Consider the following 17,462-nt stretch of genomic DNA (forward strand, 5'->3'; position numbering starts at 1 on the left):
CAAGACCAGCTGGGATGGCAACTGCACTCCTTTCCTGGGAGAGATGGGACTGTTCCTAGGCAGCCCTGCATGCTCTCTGATTAGGGACCTCTGAGGCATGGCCCTCTCTAGTTCAAGAATGGCAAATTTGGTATCCATCTACTAAATATATTCCTGTCGACACCCATGGCAGACATCATTAATCAATCATAGAATTCTCTCCTACTGAGCGAACCAGGTGTCCTAGGCAGCCCCTACTAATCAAAAAGAGTTGGGGCACATTCATTTATTCATTCATTCATCTGACAAATTTTAAGTTTCTTCCCTGTGGCCAATGATACTTGGAGCAGGCAGACTCAGTTTCTGCTCTCACAAAACTCAGTTTACTAGGATATATAAATATTTATAAAATATTGCAAAAATGACAATTGAAAATATGTATTATGAAGGAGAACTTTTTAAAAAGACTTGTTATTACTGTTTTGGTGCTGGGATTGAACCCAGGGCCTAGAGCCTGCTAAGCTCATGCTCTATCACTGAGATACACCACCAGCCCTAAAAGGGGGTTTCGACCTCTTCAGTGAGGCAAGGAAAGGCTGACCCTGTTGCCGATATCTGAAGAATAAGGAAGGCTTAGCAGTGGAACAGGTGAGAGAATATTCCAGGCCTGGAGGCCTGGAAGAGCTCCCAGCAGTTCTACACTCAGATCCCCTGTGATCATGTTTTCCCTGTGCGCCCCGCTACTGGCTTCTGTGTGTTAGGGTGTTGAGGATGTGTCTTCAGTAGCTTATTGAAATAGAGCTAATATACCATGTGCAGTGGTTTAGATGTGAGGTGTCCCCCAAAAGCTCAAGTGTGACACAAAGCAAGAAAGTTCAGAGGTGAAATGATCAGGTTATGAGTCTTAACCCAATCACTGATGGGATTAACCCAGTGGTACCTGAAGGTGGGTAGGGTGTGGCTGGGGAGGTGGGTCATTGGCGTGCCTTTGGAGTACACATTTTGTATTTGTCTCTGCTTCCTGGTGCCGTGTCCCCAACTGCTTTCCTCTGCCACACACTTCCGCCATGAAGTTCTGCCTCACTACAGGCCCAGAGGAACGAAGTTGGCCATGGCCCCCTGAAACCTTGAGCCTAAATAACCTTTTTCTCCTTGAAATTGTTCTTGTCAGGTCTTTTGGTCAAAATGGAGAAAAAACTGACCAAGATACCATGAAATTCACCCATTTAAAATATGAAACTCAGTTGGGTACAGTGGTACATGCCTCTAATCCTGCAGCTGAGGCTGAGGCAGGAGGATTGCCAGTTCAAAGCCAGTCTCAGCAACTTAGCAAGGCCCTAAGCAACTCAGTGAGACTCTGTCTCTAAAAAAAATACAGAATAGGACTGGGATGTGACTCAGTGGTAAAGTGCCCCTGGGTTCAATCCCCAGACCAAAAAAAAAAAAAATCTAAAATATACAACTCTGGTTTTAGTATATTCACAGGTATGTGCAGCTATCACCACAGATCATTCTGGAAGATTTTCATCATTTCAAAAAGAAACACTGTATCATTCAAGAAGCCCCCTCCCCACACCTCCCAGACCTAAGTGAGCCTAGGATATTGTCTGTCTCTCTACATTGATCTACGCTGGACAGCTCATATAAATGGAGTCATGTAACACACAGTCTCTTATGACTGATTTTTTTCATTTATCATAAAGTTTATAAGATCATCCATGTTGCCCTACGTATCAATACTTCCTTCCTTTAAAATTTTAAAAAATTGTTGTAAAATATGTGTAGCATAATATTTGCCTTCTATTTTTAGTGCACAATTCCGTGGCATTAATTATACATGCAAAGTGTAACCGTCGCCACTATTTCAAAAACTTTAGGAAAAAATCACTCCAAACAGAAACTCTGTACCCATAAATCAGTCACTGCCCATTCCCCCTCTGCCCCTAGCCGCTGGTGACCTCCATTCTAATTTACGTCTCTATGAATTTAACTGTTCTAGATATTTGAGATGATGGAATCGTACAACAGTGGTCCTTTTTGTGCCTGAATTACTTCATTCAGCATAATGGTTTTAGGGTTCATGCACATTGCAGCATGTATCAGAATTTCATTCCTTTTTATATGGATATAAACTTTATATTTATCTATCAATTATCTATTGATCTGTATCTGTTTTTTTAAATATATATATACTTTTAGTTGTAGATGGACACAATGCCTTTACTTTCTTTATTCTTATGTGGTGCTGAGGATTGAACCCAGTGCCTCACACGTACTAGGCAAGCACTCTACCACTGAGCTACACCCCCAGACCCTCTGTATCTGTTTTTTTTTTTTTTAATCTATTCATCCATTTATGGACATTTGAGTTATTTTCACGTGCACTGAGAATTGGTGTACAAATATCTCTTTGAGCCCCTGATTTCAAATCTTTTGGAGATGTATGTAGGAGTGGAATTGCCTGACAATTCTGTGTTTAACTTTCTGAGGAGCTACCAAACAGCAGAGTACAAGGGACCTAATTTCCCCTTATCCTCACCAACGTTTGTTATTTTCTGCACTTTTTATTATTTCGTCCTGGCAGATGTGAGATGGCATCTTAGCATGGTTTTCATTTGTCTTTCCTTAATGGCTAATGATACATCTTTCCATGTGCTTCTTGAGTTCTTTACCCAAGTGTTAGTTGGGTCATTTGTCTCCTTTGCGTTGAGTTGCAGGAATATTTTGTGTATCCTGGATAGTAAACCCTACCACATGTATGATTTGCAGATTTTTCCCATTGTATAGATCATCTTTTCACTTTCTTGATAATGTTCTTCAATGCACAAAAGGTTTTAATTTTGATTAAATCTAATATATAATTTTTTTACTTTTTGTCGCTGGTGCTTTTGATGTTGTTCATTGCCAAATTCAAGCTCGTGAGGATTTACTCTTGCGTTTTCTTCTAAGAGTCTTTTAGTTTTAGCTCTTTGTTTAGGTCTGTGCTCCATTCTGAGTTAATTTTGTGTATGGTATGAAGTCGGGATCCAACCCCATCCTTTTACGTGTGGGAATCCAATTGTCTCAGCACCATTTGTTGAAGAGACAATTCTTCAGTCACTGAGTGGCCTTTGGTGTCTTTGTCAACAGTCGACTGGTCATAGACATTGAGATTTATTTTTAGACTCTCGATTCTATTCCATTTGTCTATGTCCATTAGCTTCATGGCAGGACCATATTGTTTTGGTTACTGTAGATTTGGGGAAGGGGGCTTCTGGGGATCAAACCCAGCGCCTCATGCATGCCAGGCAAGTTCTCTACCTGTGTGCTACATCCCCAGCTTTGGACTGCTATAGATTTGTAGTCTTGAAATTGGTAACTTGGAGTCTTTCAATTTTGTTCTTCTTCACCAAGTTGTTTGGCTATTTAGAGCTTTTTTTGCAGCTTGATATAAATTTGAGGATTAGCTTTTATATGTCTGCAAAAAAGACTGTAGGACTTTTGATAGGGCTTACTTTGAATCTGTAGAGTGCTTTGGGTTGTACTGATATTTTAATAATGTTAAATCCTTCAATCCATCCGCGTGAGATGTCTTTCCATTTTTTAAATTCTTCTTTAATTTCTTCTTTTAGTAATGTTTTGTAGTTTTAGTACATAAATCTTTACTTCCCTGGGTATTTTATTCTTGTAGATGTTATTGTAAGTGGAATTGCTTTCTTAATTTCTTTTGGGATTTCTCTGGCTGATATACAAAAACAGAACTAATTTTTGCAAGTTGATCTTGTACCCTGCAACTTTACTATATTTGTTTATTAGCTCTAGTAGCTTTTTTTGGTGGATTTTTGGGATTTTCTGTGTACAGATCGTGTCATCTGTGAATAGAGATAATTTCACTTCTTCCTTTCCAATCTGGGTATCTATTGTTTCTTTTTCTTATCTGATTGTTCTGGTTAGAATTTCCAATACAATATTAAACAACAGTGGTGAAAGTGGGCATCCGTGTCTTGTTCCTGATATTAGGGGCAACGTTTTCAGTCTTTCTTTTGCCACTGAATTTGATGTTAATTGTGGGTTTTTCATAAATACCCCCTTTTCATGTTGAATAAATTCCTTTCTAATCCTAGAATCCTGGGTGGTTTTGTCATGAAAGGGTTTTGGATTTTTTTTTCAAAAAGTTTTTCTATGTCAATTGAGATAATCATTTTTTGTGTTTTTTCTTTCATTTTAGTAATGTGGTGTGTCACATTAATTTGTTTATGTTTATGTAAACCTGAGAATCCCAGTTGGTTGTGCTGTATAATCCTTTTAATATGCAGTTTTGAGTTTGCTAGTATTATGTTGCAGTTTTTGCATCTATATTCATGTGTAATTTTCTTTTCGTTTTTTATATATATATATGTATACACACACACACACACACACACACACACACACACACACACACACACACACACATATATATTTCTTTAACATAGAGTATTGTCTCATAGTTCTAGGGACTAGAAGTCCGAGATCAAGGTATCCCAGAGTTGGTTCCTTCTTAGGGGTTTGGGGCAGAGTCTATTCCATGCCCCTTCTCTGATGTTCCTTGACTTGTAGGAAAATCTCCCCAACATACATCTTCATCTCTTAATGGTATTCTTCCCGTGGGTGATGCTGTCCAAATCTCTTCTTATAAGGCTCACTCTGTTCCAGTATGACCTCATCTTAACTAATAAGTCTGCAATGATCTTATTTCCAAAGAAGGTCACATTCTGAGATACTGAAAGTTAGGACTTGAATAAAGCTTTGGTGGGGGCGGAATGCAGTTTAACCTATAACACTCTTCTATCTGGTCTCTCTCACCTTTAAGCTTAACTGAAACACTGTAAAGTACTTTATAAAAATTTTTTTTTTCAGTTGTAGATGGACACAATACATTTATTTTATTTATTTATGTGGTGCTGAGGATTGAACCCAGTGCCCCAAACATGCAAGGCAAGCAAGCACTCTACCACTGAGCCACAACCCCAGCCCCGTATAGTACTTTCTAGAGCATTCCTTACACTGCATTCAAAAGGTCTTATGTAAAAGTTAGGTAACACATTCCTAGATATTAAGACTTCAATTGAAACATGCACATATACCCCTCCTCTCTCTCACATCTAGGAAGCCCGCTGATCCCTCTCATTTCTGTCCTCTTCATGAACTCACTGCTTGAGAGATCCATGAGGTTTCACTTGGTTTTGGTAGCGTATTTACATTCTTAACATCCTTCCTATGACCCAAGAGGTATGTTGGGTCTGTGTTTATAGGATCTTGATTTTCACTTCTTTCCTCTCAGTAACCTGTATGTACCTTTTCACCATCTTCTAATATCCATTGTGGGCGAGAAGTCTGATGTCAGACTGATGATCACTCCTTCACGAGCAATTCATTATTTTTGTCTAAAAGTTTGTCATCTTTTCCACAGTGGGATATGTATAGGTGTCTATGTTTTTTCACCTGTTTGGTTTGGATCTAGGTCCTCTATGACTCACATGCCCACCCTGCTCTGTGAACAGCTGGGAGATTGGCAGGAGATTGTGATGTCTTCACCTGGTTTTGATATCAGGATAATGCTGGCTTCCTAGAACAATTCAGGAAGTGATTCATTTCTTTCTATGGCTGACAATACTCTACTGTATGGCTGTATCACATTTCGTGTATCAGACATTAGTTGATTGGCATTTGGGTTGCTTCCAACATTTTTTCATATTATTTTCACAAATGTTTATTTGTATACTTTAAAAGTAATATTTTTACCTTTACCTTACATCATGCACAAAAATTAACTCAAAATGTATGGAAGATCGAAACATAAGAGCTAAAGTTATAAAACTCTTAGAAAACAGGCAAAAATCTTCATGACATTGGATTTGGTAAAAAAACAACAAAACAAAACAATGCTTGGACACAACAACAAAGCACAGGATACAGAAAAAAATTGGATTAACTAGATTTCATAAAAATTTAAAACTTTTGCCTATCAAAAGGTACTGTAACCAAACAAAATGGTAGTATAAAGAATGGAAGAAAATATTTGCAAATTATATATCTGGTAAGGTATTCATATCCAGGACATATAGCACTCCTACAACTCAACAACATAAAATCAAGTATTAAATAGCCAAAGAACTCAAACAGACAATGTTCCAGAGAAGGTGGACAACTGGCCAACAAACACATGGCAAAATGTTCAACATTACTAGTTGTTAAGGAAATGCAAATCAAAATCACAATGAGATACCACCTCACACAGGCATCCAACTTTTGACAATTATGAATAAGTCTTCCATGAACAAGCATGTACAAATGTTTATGTGGCCATCTATTTCCATTTCTCTTGGGTTTAGCCCCATGAGTAGAATTGCTGGGTCACGTGGTAACTTGCTGTCTCACCATTTGAAAAACTGCCAAACCATTTCCCCAGGTAGCAGCGCCATCTTTCAGTCTCACCAGCAGTGTGTGAGGGTTCCAGGTTCTCAACATCCTCACCAGGAGCTTGTAATTACTTACATTTTCAGTTGTAGCTATCCCAGTGGCTGCAAAGTGCTATCTCATTGTAGGTTTTAATTTGTTTTGTTTTCTTCTGCTTGTCTATTTTATTTATTTGTTTTTTATTTGGTGGTACTGGGGCTTTATCCATGTAAGGCAAGCATTCTACCCCTGGGAGTTACATCCCTGGACCTTTTTATTCTTTATTTTGAAGATACACTAAGTCGTCCAGATTGGCCTTGAACTTGTGATCCTCCTTCCTCAGCCTCCTTAGTATCTGGGATTACAGGCATTTGCTACCATGCCCAGTCCCTCTTGGTTTTGCTTTGCATTTCCTTGATGACTAATGATGATAAGCAACTTTTCCTGTGCCTATCAGCTATTTGGAGAAATATTTATTCACATTCTTTGGGATTTAAAAATTATTTTTGTTCAACTGTGATACCGTTTATTATATTTTTTATACAGAATAATATCTCCAATAGGCTCATACCAGCAACTATTTTTGGAAGACTGCTCTCAGGCCACTGGACTCCTGCTTTGTGCTGCACGATGTTGCAGAGAACCTGAGGTGTGCCTTGGAGCTGGGAATCACCCTTCAGATTTCCCAGGCTTCCCTTCCTGGTTCCTCTTGCATGTACCTCTTCAAGAATCACATACACTTCCATCCTCATCTTCAGTTTTGCTTCTGAGGATCTTGTCCTCAGAATGACCTTGAGATGGCTGAGGAACTGAAAGGAAGCCAGAGCTGCCGGAACTCAGGAAGCCCGGAGACCGGTGTGAGGCCCAGGCCGTGGGCCGAGCCCCCACATATGGGGCTTTGAGGGAAGGGGATGGAAGACCATCCAGGGTCCTTCTAGAGTTGTTGGAGGAGACGGGATGGAGGCTGGAACGGGGACAGGGAAGATGGGGCGCAGCAGAAGATCAGAGAGACGTGGAAGGCGTCCATCCACTTCAGTCGGAAAAAGGAAAAGCCAAAGGACTTACGTAGGGTCTTGGGAGAGACAAGCTTAGGTATCTCCCCATCGGTATTCTAAAGAAGGCAGGGAAGTTGGGAGCTTATATGTGATTTATTACAAAGTAATAACCATTCTTTGTGGAGAAGCATCTGCTGTGGTGGAGAACAGGTGCAGGGGCCACGTGACTGATAAAAGCTAAAGAAAGGAACGTATATACAGAGAAAATTGTCCATAAAACACGAGCCCAAAAGCCTCCCAGCAGCACCGTGAGTATCTGGGCACAATGTAACGAGCTGTCCAGCGGTCTGCAGTCCCAAGGACCAGAGCCCTCACTCCCGGCAGTGGCTCCAACGTCTAAGTCCTTCTTTCTCCATGGCCTTCCCAACTCCATTTTGAAAGACCCTTTCAATGCTGTTTTCATGATAATTCTTCCTTTTATTTTCATAGTGAACTTGGGTGATGGACAAGCTGTGGGTTTTCTATCCAGGCACCTGGATGGATGCTCGGTACGCAGAGGCAGGCAGGGTTGGGAGGGTGGATGAGGAGCGCCCTGTGCAAAGCATCGCCAGCTCGCCACCCTGGGCTGGTCCAACCCACCCCCTGAGGAAGTAGGACCGACCTACCCTCTTCCACAGTCGCTCAGCACATGACACTCCTGTGTCTGAAACGCGGGTCGTTCCCGCATGCCACGCACCTCTGCAGTGGGTGCCAGCAGGGTGCCTTATAATCCCCTTCAGCTGGACCCTGTCCTCCTGGAGTTGAGTGAGGCCCACTGGTCAAGGGCTCCGTCCCGCAAGACTGCTCCTGCTCAGATGACCGTGACGAGCCTTGGTTGGTGACTTGTGTTTCTGACCACCCAGCTGTAACTCAGCGTTCCCATCTCCCCCTCCTTGGGTTCAATTATTTGCTAGGACTGTTCCCGTAAACACTAATAGGTACTGGGTGGTTTTAAGGGACACTGCAAAGGATACAGACCAACAGCCAGCGGGCAGAGCTGCATAGGGCAAGGCGTGGCAGAGTGCGTGGAGTTCCCCTCTCTGGGTGCACCGCCTGCCGGCGTCTCCTTGGGTGCAGCCATCGGAAGCTCTCCAAGGAGCCGAGTTCTACTGGGCTTTCTATAGAGACCTCATTACGCAGTCCTGCTTGACCTTCGATGGTCAGCTTAGCCTCCAGCCCCTTCCCTTGGGACTGGGGGAATGGGACTGAAAGTTCCCACCCTCTCATCACGCCTCAGTCTATCTGCCCCTGTCCTGAAGCTATCTAGGGGTCCCCAGCTACCAACCATTTGTTAGCATAAAGATATTCATATCACTCTCGAGATGTCAAGGGTTTTGGGAGCCCTGAGCCAGGCAGGAACCAGGGACAGAGACCAAATATAAACTAGTTATTCTATTACGATAATGTACCCCGTTTCACAGATGGGGAAAGTGAGCCTGCGGAGTGCCGTGGTTCACCTACTGTGAGTCCCCTACCAAGGCTCAGGTGGTGGGGATGGGACCCCAGGCCTCCTGCTGCCCAGTCACATGCTTACCCTACAGGGGCTCATGGGCTCCAGCTAGGAGAGGGTAGGGTTTCGGGCCAGACGTGTTTGTCCTGGGCTGGAAGTCAGTTCGCAGCCCCTGGAGAACACAGCAGCTCTGTTTAATGAGGGCAGACTGTGCCTTGACCCTGGTCAACAGTCCCGTCTGGGTCTGCAGCGGGTGACTCGCAGGCACCAGGATGTGGGCGCCTACCTCAGAGGAGGCCGCCCACTGTCCTGGGCTCGGCATTGACTGGAGCCAGGTGTGGGCCTCCCCGTCAGCCCCTTTCCCGCCCGGGTGACCTTCAGCCAGGCACACGGCTCCAGTCTTCTCAACTGTGAAATGGGAAGGATCCAGGGTAGGACTCCCGGCTCCCCAGAGTTGAGGGGACTATCAAAGGAGGGACAGATGGATGGAAAGGCACTTCATAAACTGTAAAGCACCTGGACTTCTGTTTCTGTTCATCCCACCTCTGTAGCATGTCAGGACCCAGCCCACTTTCAAGTTCCTTCACAAGGCTACCCACTCCCCTGGAAAAGAAAATGGCCTGGGGATCCAGATCTTATTACCCTAACCCTGCAGGCTCAACAAACCCATTCGACAGAAGGGGAAAACCGAGGACAGCATCTCCTCGGGGGCACTAGCTTGTTAAGCCTGGGTTCCAGGCAGGGCTCTCCGTTCCCAAGATGAGAGTGACCCTCAACCATCTGAGACTTAGATCATGGGGGCGGGACTGACCACCAGGGGTGGGGAGCAATCTCCTGGGGTCACCAGGCCACAAGCAGCAGGGCAGCAGTGGCCCTGAGACCCCTGACTCCCAGGCTGTGTGCCTCCGCCTGCCCCCTGCCTGCCGCCCCTGGACTTGACACAGGGCTTCCATCTCAGTGTGGTCTTCAGCCACGTGTCTGGCAGACTTGGGGTCCCTCTTCTTCCCACCAGAGCAGGCTGCACACTTTGCTATGAAGTCCCCTGAAAGGGCACTGTGGCCTCTGCCTCCCCAGAGCAGCCTCTTGGGAGCTGGGGTTTTGCCGACTCAGAGCAACGTGCTTAATCCTGGGGGAATTTCCCACGGGTGGGGAGACTTCCTGCCGTGTCCCCCAGTGAGCGAGTCTGAGCCAAGGCTGATGAATTAGGCCCCTTTAACCTTGGAGAGACACTGGGGACTCAGAAAATGAATTCATGTGATTGGAGGAGGGAAAAACTCCCTGGGAATCAGTAGAAGCACTTAGTGGGCCTCGGGAGATGTTTCTTTCTTTTTATTTTCCAGGTAATGAAAGCAGGGGCTGCAGGGCTGGTGCCAAAGGGGAATACTAAATACCACCTAATGAGCAGGTATTGTATCTGGGCATCTTTCTAAGGGATTTCTATAGGTTAACTTAATTAAACCTCTGAGGTCTTACTGTTTGCATTTTACAGGTGAGGAAGCCAAAGCACAGAGAGGTAATGTTACTTGACCAAAAACACACAGCACGTGAGTGGTGGAGCCTGGGTGAGAACTTCGCCAGTCCAACTCCAGAGCCTCCGTTACTAACCACTGTGCAATACTATCTCATGTGCAACCAAAGGCCCAGATGCAAATGCTACCCAAAGGACTAAGCCCAGCCCACTCAGGGTCCCTGGACATGGGGCAGTGGCCAGGCATGGTAGGATGGCTAAAGGGACCAGTCCATGACCACTGAGACCCAGCCATCAGTGCAGCTTGCCTGTGGGTGGTCCAGGGTGCCTCCAGCTCTGTCACTCACTGTGACACAGGGCAAGAACCTCTAAGTCACTCTGAATCTCAGTTTCCTCCTCAGGAAAAGGAGATGAAATGAGTACCAGCTTCACAGCTTCACTGAGCTGTTGCAAAACATCCGAGGAGCCCTGGAAATCTTTCAAAGAACTTAGCACAAAGCTAGGGCCATCATCATCATTATTATTATTCACTATTTTAATATGTTGTTATTCACTCATGTTTCATTTCTGCATCTCCTTCTGCCCCCAGGGGCGACTGGGAGTGGAAAAGTTTGGGGTATAGTTCTTTCTGGAGGCAGGGGGATGTACAAGGTGACCTTGAGGACCCTTTGGCCCGCCACATCTCTAGCAGCAGCTGCGGTCTCTCAGAAGTCAGTTTCCATCCTTGCACCCCAGGTTCCCTTGCTCCTTGCCTATGGTCCCCGCTGGCTGGATGCTGTTGCTATGGCAACAGTGTTTTAAGAGCCTTGGACTCCCCCTCTGAGGCAGCAGGCGCGGATGGGCTAATCGAATGTCTCATGCATCCTCAGGCCGTTTTGAATGCAACGGGAGGCAGTGGTTTAATTAAGTGGATGCAAGAATCAGAGCCGGCTTGGGAGGTGGAGCCGGGCCTGAGTGTCCCCCACAGCACTGCTATGGTGTAACCGTGTCCCCCAGCGTTTGTGTGTTTCAGCCCACACACTGCAACTGTGTTGAGAGGAGGGGCCTTTAAGAAGTGACTAGGTCACCAGGGCTCTGTCCTTGTGGAAGGATCAATGTCCACGTGGCCTCCTTACAGCAGAGGGGTGAGTTCAGCCCCTTCTCTCAGGTTTCTATGTTCTCACCCCGCTATGTCCTCTGCCAAGTCATAGAGCAGCAAGAAGACCCTCACCAGAGGCGGCCCCTCCTCCATCTTGGACCTTGCAGTGTCCAGAACCATAGCCAAATAAACTTCTATTGATTATGAATTTCCATTCCGTGGTACTCTTGGATAGCAGCACAGAGCTGTCTAAGACCCTCCACGCTTCACTGAGTGACTTGGGAGCAATCTTCAGCCACCACTCCAGCCACGACTGGCCCCAAGAGTCTGATTTAAGTTGTCTGGAGGTGGTATCTCCTAGGAAACTGCCTTTTGATCATCTCCACTCACAGTTCTGAAGCAGGCAGGCTCCAGACCACACCTGGAGAAATATCGAGTCTAATAGAAGATTCCTGAAGCCATTTGGGGCCTTCAGCCTGTGTGACTCTCCTTGCTGAGAGGACTCCTGAGAAGCCCCCTGTTCCAGGCTACCTCTCCCCACATCCACAGCCTTACTGGAGGGAGGATGTGTGCTTCCACCCTCTTCCTGGGGCCAGGACAATTCAGCTAGGCTGCCAGAAGGCCATTTTGATAATGCAGTCTGATTCAGAGTAGGCGAACACCCTGCTTAGTGATGCTCAGAGGCGGCTCTAGGGGGCGCCACTCTAGCCCTGGGAAGGCTGTGTCACCTGCTGGATGCTCTCCCTCCAATCAGATAAGACCTCTTCCCCTAGCATCCCCACTCAGCCACTGGGCGAGGATGGTGCTCCCTCCCACCCCCAATCACAACGCCATGGACCCTGGCCCCGCCCCCAGCGCCTAATGCCATTGGGCAGGAGAGGCTGTGCAGAAAGGGAGGCGTGGCCTGCGTGTGGAGCAGGAGGCGCTGAGTCTGGGGCTTGATGGCGAGGTGAAGACCTATCTGGAGGAACTGGGGCGAGGGTTCTCTCTGGAACGCAAGGACCAGGTTCTGTGGGGTTCCTTGAATTTGGGCAGGGTACCCAGGCCCTTGGAGGAGCCCAGAGACGGAGTGGGAAGTAGCTCTTCCCTTGGGGGCACAGTCGGCCTCTGGCTCCAGCGCTGAGTCCTCTGTCCAGGAAAACGGGGCCAGCAGTGCCTGCAGTCCGCCCATGTCGAGGCCTGGGAGTTGAGGAATGCGTACCTTCGCCCTCTCCTCTAGGGTGGGTGGCTCTGAGGCGGGTTTTAGTGTTCCCTGCTGTCTTCCAGAGGTCCCCAGCAGCACTGGGCTCCCGTGGCCCGCCTGGGAATTTGTTTGACAATATGTCTTTATGTCCCTCCCTGTCCCCACCAGCGGCTCCTGGGATCAACACCCAATATACATTCACTCCGGTCCTTGTCTCAGGGCCATTTCTATGAGACCCAGACAAGAGGTCACTCCGCTTCTCCCCACAGGGAAAGCATGTGATGCTCATGAACTCCAGGTAGCCATTTGAGCTACCTAACCCTAAAACTTTGGAAGGGTCTAGCCCAACAGGCCTTTCCTGTTGACAGTGACACTCGAGAGTTTGGGGCCCGTCGATACTTTATTGAGTCTGGTCCCTGACTTCCAGGCTTGCCATTCTGCATGTGTTTGCAGTGCGACTTCCTGGAGTTTAGAGTTGGGAGCAGGTCCACGTGCTCATCTTCCCAAAGCAGGTGAGGCGTGAAATCAGTGCTCCGGGCTGACCAGGGCTCCCTGTTCCCCCTCCACCTGGGCCCTACCCCAGCCACCCCCGGAGCCTGATGATTGACAGGGGCTCCCAGCTAGAGGGATGCAAGTGGACTTGTCTGGGGTGAGTCCTCCAGGGATGTCTGTGAGTCTGTCCCCTCGGAGGAAAAGCTGCCTCCAGTGGGGCAGGGGACCTGGCTTTGCCTGGGGAAGCGCTGCCAGGAGAAGAGGGTGGCGAGGAAACCCTCCGGGGCTGGCTCAGGGAGCTCACAGGGGCCTCGGACCTCCTCAGCCTCTCCAGCGTGGCCTGCTTCCTGGGGGGGAGACCCTGCCTGGGAACTTCTAGTCTGCCCGCCTCTGGTTGCCCAAGGAGGCCAGCAGGATTTGGGCAAGTGCCGTCCACCCAGAGAGTCTTGTAGGGGCCGGTCCCACCTCCCCTTGGAAGTGACTTCGCCAGTCAGACCCTGGTCCTTGGGAGCTGCCCCTCTTAGATCTGGGTGTGCTGGGTGGGCAGCGGGAGCCCCAGGGCACAGGCAGGGGACCAGCGCCTTCTTCAGGAGGCTCTGGATCTCCTTGTGTCTCGCCTGGGCCTCTTCCCACAGGCCCTGGCCCAGGCCTGCCTGGCTGAGGGAGGCCACCTGCAGCCCCATGGCTGTGAGCCTCTCAGCTGAGAACTCGGATGCCAGTCGCTGCAGGTAGCGGTGGAGGCGGCGCTGGTCCCCAGGGCTGGCCCTTTGGGCCTTGCCCAGCCTGAGCTGGGTTATCAGGTCCTGACAGTCCATGTGGAACCAGGTCATCTGCGGGCAAGGAGAGGGAGATGAGGCCACATGAGGACGGGATGTTCCTCTTAGCGCCCAGCGAATGTTAGGACTTGGCCACCTTGGCGGCGATTTGCTCCACTGATAATTACAGTGTCCTCCCTGTCCCCTTTTCCCCAGAGCTACACCCACTGCCACCTGGAAACAGCCTCTAGCACCTGTGGGCTCTTCAGGCACCTTTTTTTTTTTTTTTTTGGTACTGGTGATTGGCATCAGTGTTTAACCACTGAGCTACATCCCCAGCCTTTTTTATTTTTTATTTTGAGATAGGGCCTAAGTTATGCAGGGTCAGAGTTGCTGAGGCTGGCCTCAAACTTGCAATCCTCCTGCCTCAGCCTCCTGAGTTTCTGGGATTACTGAAGTGCACATCCGGGAGGAATCTGGCTACTGTGTTTGAGTGCCAACTGTTTGCCAGGCTCTCTGGCTCTCTTTTATGATCATACTGAACTGAACCAGCAGTCCATTTTATGGAGAAGGAAACTGAGGCTCTAGAGCAGTGAAATGACTTGCCCTGTCAGACAGCAAGTTGGGGAGGACCTGGGATTCTACTCCTGTCCTTCTGCCTCTTAGGAGAGTTCTTCAAGCAGCAGAAAGAGACGGCCCCAGCGGGGGTGGACGGTCAGGCCCCAGGGCTTCCCTCCAGCTGGGTGCCTGTCCCAGTTGTTTTCCTGCCTGTCCTGGATTCCTCCACAAAATGTCTGCAGGCAGCAAAGGAGCCCGCGCGTCCCCAGCAGCTCACGAGGAACCTAATCTCTCTCTCCATTAACCTGGAGCCCATCAGCAAGCCTCCAGGCTGCGGGCGACGCTCCACTGAGACCATCTCTCCCCAGATGAAGGGAACTTGTCTTCAGATAAATGGCTCCATATTCGTGGTAGCACATGGAGCTCATGGTCAGGACGGGGCTCCATAAATCTCCCCCAGCTGCACCATCGTGTTATCATTTAGTGCCAAAGCTGCCGTGCACACACACGTGCCCCACCCCGGGTCCTCCTGGCCCTGGGCTGTCCTGTCTGTCTGGGACAACATTCTCAGTCAACCTGGACGGACGCAGACAGTGATTCAGAGACCATCCTGCCTGATAGGCCAAGGCAGGACTCAGGTGAGGCCTACCACCCCCCAGGGCACAATTTCTAGCCGTCGACATGCCAGTTTCTCACAGTCGTCCCTGGCTCGCCCTCCTCTGCGGCCTCCTGAATCCTCCTCCCTCTGCCAGCCTTCCAGAGTGTGCGGTGCCCACGCTCAGCATGCCAGCGGCCTGCCTGGGCCTGGTCCCTGCAGAGAGCTCACGCCCCAGGAGCTGTCACACAGGAGACTACCAAGGGGTGAGCAGCAGGATCGTTTCCATCACAATGAGTCCTTGAAGCCATAAAGCAGGTGGTAGGAGAGAAAGGGCTGGGTAGCAGGGTGGTCAGAACAGGCCTCAACAAGGAGCTGAGAGAGCAAGGAAGCCAAGTCCTGGGAAGAGGTTTCCAGCAGCCAAGACGGCATGTGCAAAGGCCAGGAGCTGGATCGGGTTGGCTGATCCAGGGAAGGTCCCTGGGCTGAAGTCAGTGAGCAAGGAAAAGAGCTTCCAGATGCCAGGGCTCTCAGGCACGACTCCTTCTAACGATAATAGCAATCCTGATGCTAATGATGGCTGCAGCCTGGAGCAGTCCTGTGCGGGGATTGCTGCGGTTCGATCTAATTCTCTCCCGACCTGGCAAGGCGGGCACTGGGGCCAGATGGTCTGGGTTTGGCTCTCAGCTTTGCCACTCCCCTAGCTGTGTGGCCCGGGTGGGTTATGGGTCTCTCTGGTTCATTGTGGTAAAATGGGTGTAATACTAGGACAGGGGCATGTGACTAAAACAAGACGTGACCAGTGCGGAGCCCAACACATATGACTGCAGAGCATCAACCACCACCATCGTCATCATCCCGGCACAGAGACAGGGCAGCCAAGACTGCCACTGAGGTGACCCCGGGCACACGTGCCCCTGGCTCTGAGTCCCAGGCTCTGCCTCTCCCTCACCCCGCAGTCCCTGGACAGCTAGGGGAGGGGATCCCTCACTGTCCCATGTCTGCTGCCCCAGGGGGGCAGAGGGGCCTGCCTGAGCCCACCTGGGTCCCCCGCGCTGCCCTCTGAAGCATCCTGCGTTCTGTCCCTGCATGCTGGGTCAGCCTGACTGCTGGGCGGAGGGGTCAGATGCTTCCCACACTCTGTCCCTAGTGACACACTTGCTGGGCAGGGGCCAGCCTCGTGGGTTCCTGTCCCAGCTCTCCCAGGCTGCTGCCTGTTGCCCGTCAGCCTCCGTCCCCCTGTACGAGGGGTTGGGCTATGTGGATTTAGGAGGAGTGGGGTCCTTGAGTCACATCCTGCTTGAGCACCAGGACTCAGGTGGCCTTGGGCCAGTCACGCCCCTCCCTGGGCCTCAGAGTTCTCATCTGTGAGATGGAGGCAGCATTGGTGCCCCGGATGTGGTAGGTATTAAGTGAGGTGTGGGAGGAGCTCATGGGAGGGTCTGGGGGGACCTCTCCACCCCCCCCCCACCACCAATGCCACATCTGCCGGCATAAGGGATGTGCACCTCCTGCTCTCTTCTTGGAGGAGGACATGGGCGCATGTCAGCTGTCCCAACCCCACTCCTCTCCCCAGCGCTCTGTCCCTGCACGGGACTGTGGGAATGAATCATGCCGAGAGCCCATTGCCGAGCCTTAACCACGCCACCCCTGGCCCACTGCACACCCAAACCCGGGGACGGGGATCTGAGCAGGTGGGCCACGGGGCTGACCTTCTTGCAGAAGCGGTGCAGATGGAGCAGCGTCTCAAGGTCCGTGCGCTGCCGCTCGGCCGCCATGTAGAAGTGGGTCAGCTTTGCCTGGAAGGCCCGCTGGGTGGAGGCGAAGGCCGCCAGCTCTGGGAACCCCGTCCCACCAGCATCTCCAGCATCTGCAGCCCCTCCAGCCCCTCCGGCTGCAGCTCCCAGCTGGGCCGCCTGCTTGGACAGCTCCAGGCCTCGGCGGTACTGCGCCTGAGCAGGGGGAGGAGGGACGTCCCCTTGGTTCCTGCCGTGAGGGCCTCCCACTGCCTGCTGCTCAAGTCTGAGGCTTCCTGAGCCTCGGTTTCCCATCTGCAGGTGGGGACCCTGCAGCCCCCACCCAGCAGGGCTCAGCTCATGCTGAGGGCCAAACCAGAGGACAGGGAGGACCCCGGACAGCACCAGGTCTGGGCTTTGGCAGTGCACTTCCTTCTGGAAAGCTCTCTGACCCCAAGTCCCGCTCAGAAGCACCCCCTCCGTGCCCCCAGTCCTCTGTGTTGGTTTCTGCTCTGTCTCCCGTACCCACCCATCCTCCACTGGCTTGACCGCTCCCTGCGGGCTGCCCCAGGCCCCAGGCCAACAGCCTGTGGGCCCTGCTCTCTGAGTTGATGGAGGTCCAGCGTCCCACCCTGGGATCTGTATCTTAAGGCCCCCTGGGAGTCTAAGTGTCCTTTGGGTGCGGTGGCCTGGGAGGGCCTCCCGGAGGAGGCGGCA

General features: G+C 49.8%; 1 protein-coding gene across 6 annotated transcripts in view; it reads right to left on the reverse strand.

Annotated features, from left to right (window-relative positions):
* Positions 1–12,265: 12,265 nt before the first annotated feature.
* Positions 12,266–17,462, reverse strand: part of KIAA1755 — a 41,318-nt gene continuing 36,121 nt past the window's right edge. For 2 of the 6 annotated variants that reach the window (XM_079129418.1, XM_079129419.1), the window contains exons 13-14: positions 16,722–16,961; positions 12,266–13,931 (exon numbers count right to left, since the gene is read on the reverse strand). In XM_079129418.1, the coding sequence (XP_078985544.1) occupies positions 13,230–13,931; positions 16,722–16,961 (942 nt within the window). In that variant the 3' untranslated portion in view covers positions 12,266–13,229. Of the gene's footprint in view, positions 16,962–17,462 lie in introns of all 6 variants that reach the window. The other 4 variants (XM_079129417.1, XM_079129416.1, XR_013762207.1 and 1 more) reach the window with 4 other exon arrangements.

Source organism: Sciurus vulgaris (assembly GCF_902686455.1).
Source record: "Sciurus vulgaris genome assembly, chromosome: 2".
In the NCBI taxonomy this organism is placed as follows: Eukaryota; Metazoa; Chordata; class Mammalia; order Rodentia; family Sciuridae; genus Sciurus; species Sciurus vulgaris.